General features: G+C 35.7%; 1 protein-coding gene across 3 annotated transcripts in view; it reads left to right on the top strand.

Moving 5' to 3' along the window:
• Eda2r (ectodysplasin A2 receptor) overlaps positions 1-14790 on the top strand; it is a 41850-nt gene extending 27060 nt beyond the window's left edge. For 2 of the 3 annotated variants that reach the window (XM_031365374.1, XM_031365383.1), the window contains exons 4-7: positions 7841-8019; positions 8526-8611; positions 10081-10245; positions 13184-14310. In XM_031365374.1, coding sequence (XP_031221234.1) covers positions 7841-8019; positions 8526-8611; positions 10081-10245; positions 13184-13566 — 813 coding nt within the window. In that variant the 3' untranslated portion in view covers positions 13567-14310. Of the gene's footprint in view, positions 1-7840; positions 8020-8525; positions 8612-10080; positions 10246-13183 lie in introns of all 3 variants that reach the window. The other variant, XM_031365391.1, reaches the window with a different exon arrangement.
• The last annotated feature ends 62 nt before the right edge of the window (positions 14791-14852 follow it).

Here is a 14852-nt window from a genome sequence, read left to right as displayed (position 1 = left end):
GAGCTGGAGAATATCATCCTGAGTGAGGTAACTCAATCACAAAAGAACAAACATGGTATGCACTCTCTTATCTTCTACTTTTGAGGGCAATCACTGTTGACAGCAATAGGCTGTTTGTTTTTCTGGGTCAATTGGACAACCTTGTGCAAAAATTCAAAAGAGTGTATCTCATGCCTGCTCTTTGCATTTTTGTTAGATTGTCTTTGGCTCTTAGAGGAAACATAGTCAATCCAGATTTTAAGAAATATCCATGAATATAATAAATAGTTAATAATATGATTTCTTGTGACCTTTTCAGACATGCTGATTGTTATTTTATCCTCCACATAATAATTTCATTTCCCTTTCCCTTCCATAATTTGAGCCTCTCTTTCCCATTTCCCTGATCACATCATTTGGACCCTGATGTTTCCCTCTGTTCTGATCTTGAGTCAATTTTCTTAATATTATTTGTGGGTTACTTTTCCTCTTTATTTTTTTGAGCTCTTTACACATTTTGGATATTAATCCTTTTCAGATGTATAGCTGGCAAAAATTTTTATTCTTTGGGAATACTCTTCATGGGATTGTTTCTTTAGCTGGGAAGAAGCCTTTTAATTTTATGAGTTCCACTTTTTAATTCTATAAGATCAGTTAAAACCCTCAGTACTTGAACACGTGGGACAGTATTTAGAAAGTTCATTCCCACATTCATTTTATGTAGAGTACTTTGCATATTTTTCTCTAACCATTGATATCTCATATTTATGAAATATAATAAATATGGTCTTGGCTCCATTTGGATTTAGGTTTTGTCAAAGGTTATAGATACAGTTCTGATATCTTTCTCTTATAGGTAGACATCCTCTTTTCCTGGCACCATTTTTGGAATATGTTGTATTTTCACCAGTGTGTGCTTTTGGCATCTTTGCAGAATATTAGATGGATGTGGTTATATATACTTGTTTCTCAATCATCAGTTTTGTTTCATTGCTCAATATGTTTTCTTTTGTACCATTATCATAGTGTATTAATTATTTGACCCAGTACTATATTTTGAAACTGGAATGGGTTTTCCCCCCTGGAGTCTTGTAATTCCATGTGAATTTTAGGATAGTTCATTCCTTTTCTATTTCTGTAAAGAAGAAGATGGAGATTTGTTGTTGTTGTTGTTGTTGTTGTTCTTTTGAGACAGGGTTTCTCTGTGTAACTCTGGCTGTCCTGGAACTCACTCTGGAGACCAGGCTGGCCTCGAAAACAGAAATCTGCCTGCCTCTGCCTCTCAAGTGCTGGGATTAAAGGTGTGCACTGCCACTGCCCAGCAAGATAGAGATTTTTATTATTATTGCATTAAAACTCTAAATGGCTTTTGAGAACACTCATTTTCACAATATTAATTATACCAATCAATGAGTATGATTTATGTTTCTACTTTCTAGTATCTTTATCCCTTTCTTTAGAGGTTCAAAGGTCCTTCATCTCTTTGGTTTGTCTTATTGCTGGACATTTAACTTTCTTTAAGACTATTATAAATGAGAGGATGTCCATGAGCTCTTTCTCTATATGTTTTTTGGTTGGTCATGGTAGTGGTGGATCTCATTTTTACTTATTTCTACAAGTCTTCTGGAGAATATCTGCAATCTCTAACATATAATACCATGTCATTTACCAATAGAGATAGTTTAATTTATTGCTTCCAATTAGTATCCTTTTAATTTCCTTTTATGCCTTAAGTTTCCTGGCTGGTACTTATAGTATTGAAAAGGAGTGGGAGTAAAAGTTCAGATTTTACAAATTTATTTTTATGATTCCAATATTTTTCATATTTTACAAGCTACCAATTTTAATCATTTCTTTCTGATTGAAAATTTCTAATAGCTACTATTTTATAGTGTATTTACTGGGCAACATGTGAGTTTTCTCTTGCCTGAAGAATATCTTTGTTTTCTCTTCTTTCTTAAGCTGAAGTTTCACAGAATATTACAATTTGCACTTTGCAGTTATGTACTCTCAATAACTTAAATATATGACTTAAGAAAATTTTCAAAGTTTTAGACAAAAACTCACTGTCATTTCAGTAATTGTTATTTTAGAGTTAATGTCATATGGAATATTTTCAAAACTGACCTTTACAAAGAAGTTTAATTATATACACACATACATAATCTCCAGTACACATATACATACATACACACACATGTATGTATATATATATACGTGTGTGTGTGTGTGTGTGTTTGTTTATGTGTGTGTCCGAGTGTATGGGGATTTCATGTGATATTCATGTGTAGGGTATATAAATACATGTCTGTTGTAGGGAGTTTTTCAACCCATGCCCCTATTCACAAAAATAACAACTCTGAGACTCAAATATATTTACAAATTCCTAGACCATATAGCTATACATGTTGCCCTGACTGGCTCATAAGTTAATATCTCATTTATTCAAATCTAAGTTCTGCCATGTAGCTGGTTTCTTCTTTCCCAGTTCCATGAGTCTCCTGTTTCATATTATAGGGTGCATTTTCCCCTTTCTCTATACCAGAATTCAATCACTCTAGTGGATGTCCTAATTTCTATTTCCTGTCTAAGTTTATAGACAAATCAACATTTTATTGATAACTCCTGCATCTGTACAGTACACAAGAGATTCTTTCTACACATGTCTATATATGTTTTAACTTACATTATGTTGTTAAATATGATGATATTAGGCGATTTTTTCCAAATCTATGAAAATTTTAACTTTTTTTTTTTTTTTTTACTATTTCCTGACACAAATTTTATTTGTTTTGGTATTATGTGATTTTGGTAGTTTTATTTCTTTTTCTGTTAAATTATCCCCAAATTTCTCCAGTCATTTTCTTGTTTTTGTCTATTTTAGTCTAATTGTCCTGCTATTTTGAACTATATTCCTTCTATTGTTTTATCTTCAGGTTCAGTGATTTTTCTAATTTTCTAGTAATCAGCACAACCAGTGAATTTTGTTCATTTATTTAGTTATTTTTTATAACTTCTATTTGGCTCTTAAAAACAATTTCTTTGAGCTGAATATGGTTACTTTCAGCTCTAATGCCAGCATTCTGAAGGCAGAAGCAAAATAATTTCAAGCTTAAAGCCAGATTGGGCTACATGATGAGCTCCAGGCCAAATAGTGCTGTGCTGGCTGACAGGAGCCTGATATAGCTGTCTCCTGAGAGACTCTGACAGTGCCTGACCAATAAGAAATAGAAGCTCACAGCCATCCATTGGACTGAGCACAGGGTCCCCAATGAAGGAGCTAGAGAAAGGACTCAAGGAGCTGAAGGGTTTGGAGCCCCATAGGATGAACAACAATATGAACTAACTAGTACCCTCAGAGCTCCCAGGGACTAAACCATCAAACAAAGAGCACACATGGTGGGACACATGGCTCCAGCAGCATATGTAGCAGAGGATAGCTTTGTCAGTCATCAATGGGAGAAGAGACCCTTGGTCCTGTGCAGGCTCTATGCCCCAGTGTAGGAGAATGCCAGGGCCAGGAAGCAGAAGTGAGTGGGTTGGTGAGCAGGGGGAAGGGAGAGGGAATAGGGATTTTCTTTTTTTGGAGGGGAAACTGGGAAAGCAGATATCATTTGAAATGTAAATAAAGAAAATATCTAATAAGAAAAAAGAAAAGAAAACAAATTTTTCCCCCAAAATTCCACTCATGTACTGCGATATTTTAAGTTTCTCTCATATTTAACTATATTTTATAATTGTTTGTCAATGCATTTTTGGGTGCTTTAAAATCCTTGTTAAACAATTCCAATAATTTATTCATCTAGCTGGTGGTATCTATTGATTGTCTTTTTGCATTCATCTGTTTTTCTTGATTCTTGTTATCATGGGTGTTTTATTATGTCTGATGTTGTATTTCATTATGTCTGATTTTTTTTCAGGAAACTCAGAGTCCTACTAAAACCTTCCATTTAGCAGGCTGTGTGGGTAGCCTTCTTTGTGGCTATCACTTTGAAAGACTTATTTTCTATATCCCTGGTACATTTTTTTTGGTCTATATCACTTTTTAACACTGGTGGGACTTAATTACTCTGCTAGACTATTTGATATTTGGAAAGATGTTTCCTGAGAAATTTTTCTGTTTATTTCATGTGAAGTAAAGAAGTCTCAATTTGGGAGATTAAGAAAATTTCTATGACTATAGTCATTGTAGAATACAACCTGCTTACATATTCTTAATTATACAGCTTTATGTAGTAGTACTCTTAGTCCCACCATATTAAGAGTCTAATTGGACTGGGTACTTGTATCAATATCTCTGTTGCCCATGTCTCCTAAAACATAGTATCTCAGTGCATGCTGAAGTCTCATGAGCTATCTAATTCTTTTGACACAAAAATTTCTCACCTTTAGGATAGGGATGATAATGTAATCTTAGAAGATTTTATGGTGAATAACCATGAATAAAAGTTCCTGAATGCAGGGAATTTTTACTCTGATACTTTTAATCATTCAGTCATAATACCCATGGCAGAATCATAAATACATATTAGTTGCTCAATAAATATTATATAAATTAATCAGTAAAATCAAGGAAAACTCTGAACAACCAGTAAAATTGTTATTTAATTATCAGTGAGTATTGTCTAACTTCCATCATTGTCTCTCTAGTGAGTGAGTTAATAGGGAGTCATGTCATGTTCTTCTGATACCAGTGATCCACAAATTGTTTCAGAATACATAACAATATGTAGTGTTACTTGTTCCAATTGCTATGCACTAGGCATGATGATAACAACAGCATTTGGTTTTACCCAGCGTCCTTGGATATCAAGTCTTACTCTCTTGGTCCTCTAAGCAGTATTGAATATGGTTTCCACCTTCTGGACTGGATCTTAAATCAAATCAGATATTTGTTGGTTACTCCCACAAGATTTGGGCCACCATTGCCTTAGCATATCTCACAGGTAGGATATTATTTTAGATTAAAAACTTTGCATCTGGGTTGCTGTTCTTATTTCTCCTTTGATAGAATACAGAGCACCTTTCATACCAAGAACACTAGTCCTTATGGGTTAAGGCTCTGCATAGGCACCTGCTAGAGTTCTGCATGTTTAGTGAGTTGTGTAGATACTGTCTTCAGGAATTGGGCCTTGTCATCAGTTTGTAGAATAAACCTATAATCTTGGCCACAGCCTGGGTTGTTTGGGGTTCCCATGGGACCCATTTTAACTCAAATATAACACAGTTCTGCTAGTGGAGGCTTAATTTGGTAACAAGATATCTTCAGTTTGGGGATCTATCTCCCCCATTATTTGGCTAATTCATTTAGATTGCCTTCATGTATGGATATAAACATCTACTCTATCAAGTTTCCAAACTAAACTCAAATGACCCTTAATTTTAGTTGTTTCCTCCAACCAAAAAGTACACAGGGTGGGACTCATGGCTCCAGCTGCATATGTAACAGAGGATGGCCTAGTTGGTCATCAATAGGAGGAGAGGCCCTTGGTCCTGTGAAGGTTCTATACCCCAATGTAGGGGAATGCCAGGGCCAGGAAGCAGGAGAGGGTGGGTTGGTGAACAGGGGTTATGGGGAGGAAACAGGGCTTTTTTTGGAGGGGAAACCAGGAAAGTGGATATCATTTGAAATGTAAATAAAGAAAATATCTAATAAAAAATAAATTAAAAGAATTTTAGTTGTTTCTCCTCACCTCCCCCTCATCGTTCTCTCTACTCCCCGACCCTGCTTGACCTTCTCCAGTATTCCTGGTCCATCCATAACTATGTATTCTATTTTTGCTTTCTATCCATTTCCTCTTTAGATTATAGCTCAATTATAATTGGCTTAGCAGGCAAAATTCATATATTAGCAAATATATACCATATTGGTTCTTTGGGGTTTGGGTTACCTTACTCAGATTTTTTTTTCTGATTCCTTCTCTTTATCTACCCATACATTTTTAAGAGGTGAGTAACACTCAATTGTGAAAATGTACAACATTTTCTTTATCCATTCATCTGTTGAAGGACAGATGAGTTGTTTTCAATCTCTGGCTGTTATTAATAGAGCACCAATGAACATTGTTGAACAGGTGTCTTTATGTTAAGATAAAGCATCGTTTGGGTATATCCCCAAGAGTGGTATAGATGGTTCTTGAAGTAGATTGATTCACATCTTTCTAAGGAACCACCACACTGATTTCCATAGTAAGAGAACTAAAATTGTCTTTGTAGAACATATCTTTCAATCTCTTCAGGTGTTCAGTCCTCTTATGCACAGAAAGAATGAGTTTGAGGTAATAGCCCTAGTGTTACTGCACTGATACCAGATCTGGAGCAAAAGTCAGATAAATCTAGTTTCCAGTGGATATTAAAACATTTTTACAATGACCTAGAATAATAAGAATATTTTCATCAATACCTAACATATACTAACGTGTTTTACCTGTAAAAGTTTTAGTTAAAACAGTAGGTACTAACTATTCTTTTATATCAGATATTTGGTAGTATGCACCCTTTGATATACTATAAAATTGGGCTTTCTTATGTGCTTTATGCTTAATAATGATCAGTTGGCATGTATGGCCTGTGCCATATGATGTAAGTGAAGTGTATAATTTCTTGGGGACAAAATGTTCTCCTTTAACTGATGTTCCAATCATGCTAGCACAAAATGAAACTTTTCTTGTTTCTTTTTTATTAGATATTTTCTTTATTTACATTTCAAAAGATATCTCCTCTCCTGGTTATCCCTCCAAAAAATCTCAAAAACAAAAACAAAAACAAAAACAAATACCAAACCATGTTTCCTCCCCTCTTCCCCTGCTCACTAACTCACCCTCTCCCACTTCCTGGCCCTGGCATTCCCCTACACTGGGGCATAAAGCCTTCACAGGGCCAAGGGCCTCTTCTCCCATTGATGACCGAATTGGCCATCCTCTGATACATATGTGGCTAGAGCCTTGAGTCCCACCATGTGTACTCTTTGGTTGGTGGTTTATTCCCTGGGAGCTCTTTAGGGCACTAGTTAGTTCATATTGTTGTTCGTCCTAAGGGGCTGCAAACTCTTCAGCTCCTTGGGTCCTTTCTCTAGTTCCTTCATTGGGGACCCTTTGCTCAGACCAATGGATGGTTGTAAGTCTCTACTTTTGTATTTGTCGGACACTGTCAGAGCCTCTCAGGAGACAGCTATATCAGGCTCCTGTCAGCCAGCACTTGCTGACATCTACAGACTGCTCCACCTGGGAATCCTTTCCATATTCAATTATGAAACCTTTCTTGTATGGGATGTCCCATTGTAGCTAAGTTAGGCCCCAACCCTCATTAAGTATCTAATAGGTAGAGTGTGAGTAAGAAATAAACTAAAATTTGGTTTTTTTTCCATAGTGTAATCTTGTTCAACTTGATTGATGCACTTAGCTTTACATCATTTTATATCGCTATTGTATTTAGTTACATTTAAGTTTCCAGTGCTGGTTACAGCTGGTAAATTTATGTAGTGACAAGTTTTTTTTCATTAGATATTTTCTTTATTTACATGTCATATGATATCTCCTTTCCCAGTTTCCTCTCTGAAAAAAAAATAAAAATAAAAATGAAACTTGTAGTTTGAAAAATGTTGTGACCGGGCGGTGGTGGCACACACCTTTAATCCCAGCACTTGGGAGGCAGAGGCAGGTGGATTTCTGAGTTTGAGGCCAGCCTGGTCTACAGAGTGAGTTCCAGGACAGCCAGGGCTACACAGAGAAACCCTGTCTCAAAAAAAAAAACAAAAACAAAAAACAAAAAAGAAAAGAAAAAAATATTCTCTTACAGTATATTCACTTGAGTCATAACAGACCCTCTCCCTAAGCTCTTAAGAACACTTTCTATATTTCAGGACTGTGGTTATGGAGAAGGTGGAGATGCGAACTGCATAGCATGCCCTCCCCGAAAGTATAAAAGCACTTGGGGACATCACAGATGTCAGACATGCATCACTTGTGCTGTCATCAATCGGATCCAGAAGGCCAACTGCACAAATACCTCTAATGCTATCTGTGGAGACTGTCTGCCCAGGTAAGCTTACTAAATTACATAAGTCCTTTTGGGGATTTTTAACATTCTTTGATGCCTTTTATCATCCTACCTCTTAGACTCTAGTAAAAGTATTCTATGCTCTAGTTAAGCTCCATGAATGGGGCATCTGTATCTTTCTAACTAGATCTATCTATACAAAGTATCCAGGAATTTTCAAACACAGATGAGTACTTAGAAGCTTTTTAATCAAGCTGATATTCTGCCTAAAATTTAAAGTAAATGTCATGTTAGAGTACACAAGAATTGTGAAGAAGTTGACATCATATAACTGCTTGCCTGTCTCATGACCTTAGCTCCACTTTGAGCTATAGGATATAGATAATTATCAAAAAATGATGGACTGAATCACTCTTGGCAGAGATCTCACGAGGGTAGGCACTCCCTTTAAGAAAAGACTCATAGTCATTCTTTGTCATCTCAGGAAGGTCTGTTACAAGTCAATTGCTTGTTCACCATTCTGCCATTCCTTTCTGCTCTGATCACAGGTTCTACCGAAAGACACGCATTGGGGGCCTACAGGACCAAGAATGCATCCCATGTACAAAACAGACTCCTTCTTCTGAGGTTCAGTGTGTGTATCTATTTTTCTCTCCCTTCTTCCCCAAACCTCTGTTAGTCAACAAAATCAATAAACTTATTTATCCTTGTAGGAGGAAAACATTCCTTGGCACTCTTTACTTTGGCATATTAAACAGAGGCCTATGATTAAATCTCAACTTTTCAGCATTCAGATTCATGGGACCTGTTTCCCTTGTCTTAAAAAAATGTATCTAATGAGAAAACCTTTGTATTCATACTTTGTGAGCTGCCTGGCTAAGTTTGATGGATTAATGAATGATGCAATGTATATTAAAAATAACATTTCTTAATTGCTATTAGAGACAATATTGCTATTAGAGTATGGAAATCCTTAGGTCTTGGACTATATTAGAAGCTAAAAAAAGAGCTAGAATTAATTTCTGCCTGTGTCACTAGACATTTACTTATTTGTCTGATGTTCTAAACTGTTGTCTATCTTCTCACATATTCTTTAAATTATTGGTGTTTTCCTAAAAGTCATGACATATAAAATAGACATTGAAAATAAATATAAATCTAAAAGATAAAGTCCTATATTATCTGAGGTTCTTAAGTAATTAATCTCAAAATCTTGTATAATTCCTTCAGATTTTTTAAACAACAGGTATAATAAACTTCCTTTTAGATCCTTTCTGAGTTTTTTGTCCTTTCCTTCATAGTAATAAATACTTTTCTTAAATTTTAAGAAGCTTTTTGCAATCTCATGCTTCTTTTCATAAGGTAAAGACCTTCTTCCATCATGGGTCTGTGATTGCTAGGCCAAGTAGTGTCTAGTTCCTTATCATAAAAAGAATGGTTAAGATGTTCAGTTCTTTAACTGACTCAGTCTAAAAGTGACACATATTTTTTCTATTCAAAGTGCATTGGTATTTTGTGTATGTTGATGGCTTTACTGTAAAGGGTGTGTACAGAGTATGGTGAATTCATTGGCATACTTCCCTCCCTTATTTTCCACTGCTATTTAAATGATTGTATTACTTGACATGTATTTGTATTCTTAGACAATATTTCCTATTGCTTTGTGTTTTACAACATTTTCTATAAAGGTCATAATCTATACTTTCTTCACTTTGTTTTTCTCCACTGGGTTATTTATTTATATTAATCAATGAAAGGTCTTTTATGATGTCTTAGAAAATCACGATTTACTGATCCAATGTTCACTGATGAGCATTTTAATCTCATAATATTTGTTTTTAGGCTATATTACTTAAACATAGCATGAGTGAAGCACAATATGGCATCTTTTGGTTAATGATGCTAATTTATACCACACCTGCAACATATGATCTCTGCTTCATTTTATTATAAATTTACCTTTTCTCAAATATGAATATAGGAGACCTGATATAGATGGCCTAAAGGAGAAGATGTGGCCTGCAGAACTTTAGGGCCCTTGTCAAAATGACAGTTAACTGTCCACTTTGACTGACCCTTTGTTTTGTGGTTGTTGTTCCACAGGTACCTTCCAGTTGAGCTTAGTGAAGGTAGATACACACACTGTTCCCCCTAAGGAAGCCACACTTGTTGCACTGGTGGGAAGTCTGCTAGTGGTATTTGCCCTGGCCTTCCTTGGACTCTTCTTCCTCTATTGCAAACAGATCTTCAACAGACATTGTCAATGTGGTAAGTATGTCTATTTAACATTTCACATGAATCAGAAGTAAGAGACCTTTTTTATTTTATTTTATTTGGGGGATAAAAGAGGAATTTTTTCTGAGACTGCATGATAATGGGCCTTCCCTGCCACATTGGAAAATCCCAGCAATAATGCTCTGTTGCTATAATATAATGATGCTCTGGTATGCTATAAAAAATATAGGAAGTCAATGGGGCTGGAGTCTATCTAGAAGTTAAATGAGTAGTTTTATTAGATTTTAAGGGTTCATGGAACATTTTCCTTTATGGGAAGTCACTTGGTAAGGGAAACTCATGAGCAAACATCCAACTCTATTATTAAATCGTAGCCTAACTCAAATTACCTTGATTTTCAGTTTACTTATTTTTAATCTTCAAAGTGAAAGATGGGATTGGATATGTTGTTTCTTATATATATATATACATATATATATATATATTTACATAAATTACATATACATTAATATGGTATTAGTATGTTCATATATACAAATAGATTCTGAAACATCAGATTTGAAGGGGATTTAGCTATACCTAAAACATGAATAATAGAATTTGATGAGGCTTACAGTAAATGCTGTTAATATAGTAATTCCCCAAAGTGGGATAACTAAAAGCATAGTGTTTAGACAAAATTCTTATACTTTTCTGTCATCCAAAGTGCTGCTGCCCAAGGAGATTGGACTAAAGCAATGTGAAAAGGCTATGTAGTGAATAGAAAGATATATGATCATGTTTAAAGGCTTAATAACACTTTTAGTTGTTTTCAACTTCATCTACCAGCCAATAATAAAAGATACAAAGTATAGTTCATTAGAGCTGGGGTCATCAAGAGTAACTAAGACATTAAAATTCCAGACAAGGATACCAGTGTCCAATGAAATTTCAGTGCAATTAGAAGAACTGTGAACTAAATAGGGAGAGCAACAACAAAACAACAGCAAAACTAACTCAGGCTAACAAGTAGGTCTGTGTTAGTAAAGAAAAAGATATAGTTTACTAGATACAAGGACTCCCAGGATTCTTTAACTTAATGGATACTGTGACTGAAGCAACACTTTATTTTACCTTCCCTCTATGCTGGAAAAATCCTTCTTAGAGTTTGCTTAGTCAGTTTTGATCTAGAGCCTACCAATTGTTTATTTGTGTATAATCTGTTTAGGCAAAGATGAATATAGCATTTGCTTGAGGTATGGTATTTCTCCCTTCTGATTCTAAATGATTCTTCTTCAACTCTACTTCAAATTCCTTACCACTAATCTGGTAGCTCAGACATTTAAGATAATAGTGGACCACAGTATCTCTGTTTCATTAACCATGCAGACTTTGGAAGGTGGTATGTAAAATAAGAACTCTTGCCTGATCTTGGATCATGAGTAATTAAATATCTGAGTCCCAGAATGTGAATGTAATGAAACATCTGAGAACTGCCTGACTCCATATTCCTTCCTTGGGAGAGAAGAAAGGAGAAGCTCTCTAGCCTTAAGATATGATTGTTGTACCCTCCCAGGAGCATGAGGACAGGTAGCTTCCCATTGATTTTCATATGAGAAAGATATTTATCAGTATTCACTGACTTACACATACTTGCTATGGCTGTGTAGTTGAAGGTCAAGTTAGTGGGAATTAAATCTAATGTAGATGCAGAAAAATGAATGAGATTATGGCATACTAGAAGGACCATCTCCTATCTAATCAAAACTCCATTACTCAGTTCCTCCCCATTGTTAGCACTGCAAAACCATCCACATTTTCAAAGAATCCTGAACATTAAAATTTTGTATGAAATTTTCTTATAAAATCCCAAATAATTTGAACAAAAAGCAGAACCATATCCACAGTGGAAAAATTATGAATACACACTCATTTATAACCTCATACTGAATCTGACTCATGTGGGAGGATGTGTTACTTATCACTGTTTTAGCAAACAGTGGTTATTTATTTAGTGGTTTATCTCAGTTACCATACCTCAGAAATTTAACAGGCTTCCCTGGGTCATCACAAGGTCTAAATCAAGAAATTTGCAGGATTGTGTTTCTGTCTGTACACTCTATGGGAGTATGTTTCCTCATGAATTTATAAGATTGAAGGTCATTTACAGCTTCTAGAGCAGTGATTCTCAACCTGTAGGTCGAGACCACTTTGAGGGTCAAGTGACCTTTTCACAGGAGTTGCATAAGACCATCAGAAAACACTGGCATTTGTATTAGACTCAACAGAAGTAAAATTACATTAATGACAAAGCAATGAATTTTGTGGTTAGGGGTCACCACAACATGCTGTATTAAAGGGTCACAGCATTAGGAAGGCTGAGAACCACTGTTCTAGGGGATGATCATCTCTTTTGGCTCATAGCTCTCTTCTACTTCTAAAACTAGGGATAGTATATTAATTTTGTTTTATGCCACATCTCTCTAGTGTCATTTCTGCCTTTTAAATCTTCTAAGTATACAACTAGTAACTAGAAAAATGCAACTAAATGAAAATATTTATTAAGCATGGAATAAAAAAATATGATTTAATATTAGGAGATATATGAATTCATCTGCATAATTCAAGACAATCTTCCTATTTTAACATGTGCTACCTTAATTCGGTCCGCTCCCTTTGCCATATTTCATAATATCTATAGATCATAGAAGAATGGGACATGTTAAAATCTCTTTTCTGCAAAGCATTTATCTCTATCTGAACACATTTGTCTTCCCAGATCCAGCATCTAGCAGACCTAATGTGATACCCCAATGAAAATGTTTCTGAAATGTGTCATTTTAGCTCACTTATGAGTGCTCTGGTCCTCCAGGAAGAGAAGACAACTCTGACCCGCATTTCCCCTCATCCCTCCCTATTTTGTGCTCAATAAGACGAGAATTGTTGAAAAGAGACCTTAACTTTGCGTGACTCAGTGACTTTCTGCTTCGAGTTGCAGGAGGTTCATTGCAATATGAAGCTGAAAAGGCAGTGGAGGAGGATTCTCTTTTCCCTGTGCCACCTGGCCAGGAGACCAGTCCTGAATTTCCAGCAAATGAGAGCATCTTTGAGATCAAGCCACTTAACTCCATCCTGGATGATGACTGCAGCTCCACTCGCGGCTTTCCCACCCAGGAGTCCTTTACCATGACCTCCTGTGCCTCAGAGAGCCATTCTCAATGGGTCCATACCCCCATTGAATGCACAGAGCTGGACCTGCAAAAGTTTTCCAGCTCTATCCCCTCTACTGGAGCTGAAACTTTGAGAGAGAACACAGCCGAAAACTCAGGAGACAGCCTGGAGCTCTATGTACCTTTTGAAGTTCCCAGCCTTTAACACTACCAAGGTGAACTTGAAAGGTAGGGCTAAAGGACCAGAAGGTGCAGACTACCCTCACAAAATTTCCAACCTGGGTTCTGTTGCTCCATAGGGTTTAGAAAGAAGAATAGCAGGAAACTAGGACTGATAGAGGTTGGAGAAGCACAATACTTTTGAGCTAAGTTTACATTAGACTGCTAGGTCAGTTGTCTGGAGACCAGGCAGGTTGACATGAGGCCAATTTCTTCATCCAGACTCTACTATCAAGCAGTCATATTCAATTTTCTCCTTTCATATGTATAAGCAGCACAACAATATAGAGATATGTAGCTCAATATTCAGAGAAATACCAGTTCCTGAATAGCTTTATACACTTGGGCAAATAATTTTACTTCTTTCAGACACAGAGACTTCATCTCATAACTTTTCTTGAGGATTGAATGAAAACATATGCAAATGTCCTTTGTAGTGTCTGCATGGTAGGCCTTTTTTCCCCCTTTCCCTGTGCTTGCTCAGTCACAAATTAGAAATTCCTCTTGTATTGGCTACATATCATTCTGAACTTCCTAACTTAACCCCTGTGTGGTAGGCAAATAAGAAATACATTTTAAACAAGCGGGAATTGATCAACAAAGATCAAAAGTGATTTGCTTAAAATCACAGAATAACCCAATCTCAGAAATAGACTAGAACCCAAGATTAGCAGCAGTCCCATTAAAGAACTCATTCAACTCCATCACTGAATTTGAAATATATATGCATGTATCTCAATATATGTCTCATATGCATGTGTGTGTATGTATATATATATATATATATATATATATATATATATATATATATATATATATGATGGAATAGCTTTGAGGAAAAAAGAATACACATAGAGCCTGAAAGTTTTTCATGTATTCTTAATACAAACTGTCATGTGTTTTCAAGAGTGACAATTTTCACTTATGGTATTATGGCAAATAGTGATAATGTTTTTAGCATTTTTGGATTTTGAATCTTTTAATTTTGTATTAAGGATGCCCAATCTATTTCTTCATTAAAAAATTATGTAGTTCTTGAACTCACAACTGTAAAAAGTATAATTGTATCTCATTCTTACTTGTGGGTTCTGGTTCTGTTCTGACTCCTCTGCCTTGTGAGAGAACTGAAGGCAACATCTGTCCAGAAAACACTACTTTTTTTTTCTTAAATGTGCTTATAAACCTAACCCAGTATTTTTTTTTAAAAAAATCTTACTAGTTTGGAATAGGAATGACTTGTCATCTCTACAGCCAGGTGATATATTTTTGCTA

The sequence above is a fragment of the Mastomys coucha genome, chromosome X, assembly GCF_008632895.1.
Source record: "Mastomys coucha isolate ucsf_1 chromosome X, UCSF_Mcou_1, whole genome shotgun sequence".
Lineage (NCBI taxonomy): Eukaryota > Metazoa > Chordata > Mammalia > Rodentia > Muridae > Mastomys > Mastomys coucha.
This window is presented reverse-complemented; position numbering and strand designations above follow the sequence as displayed.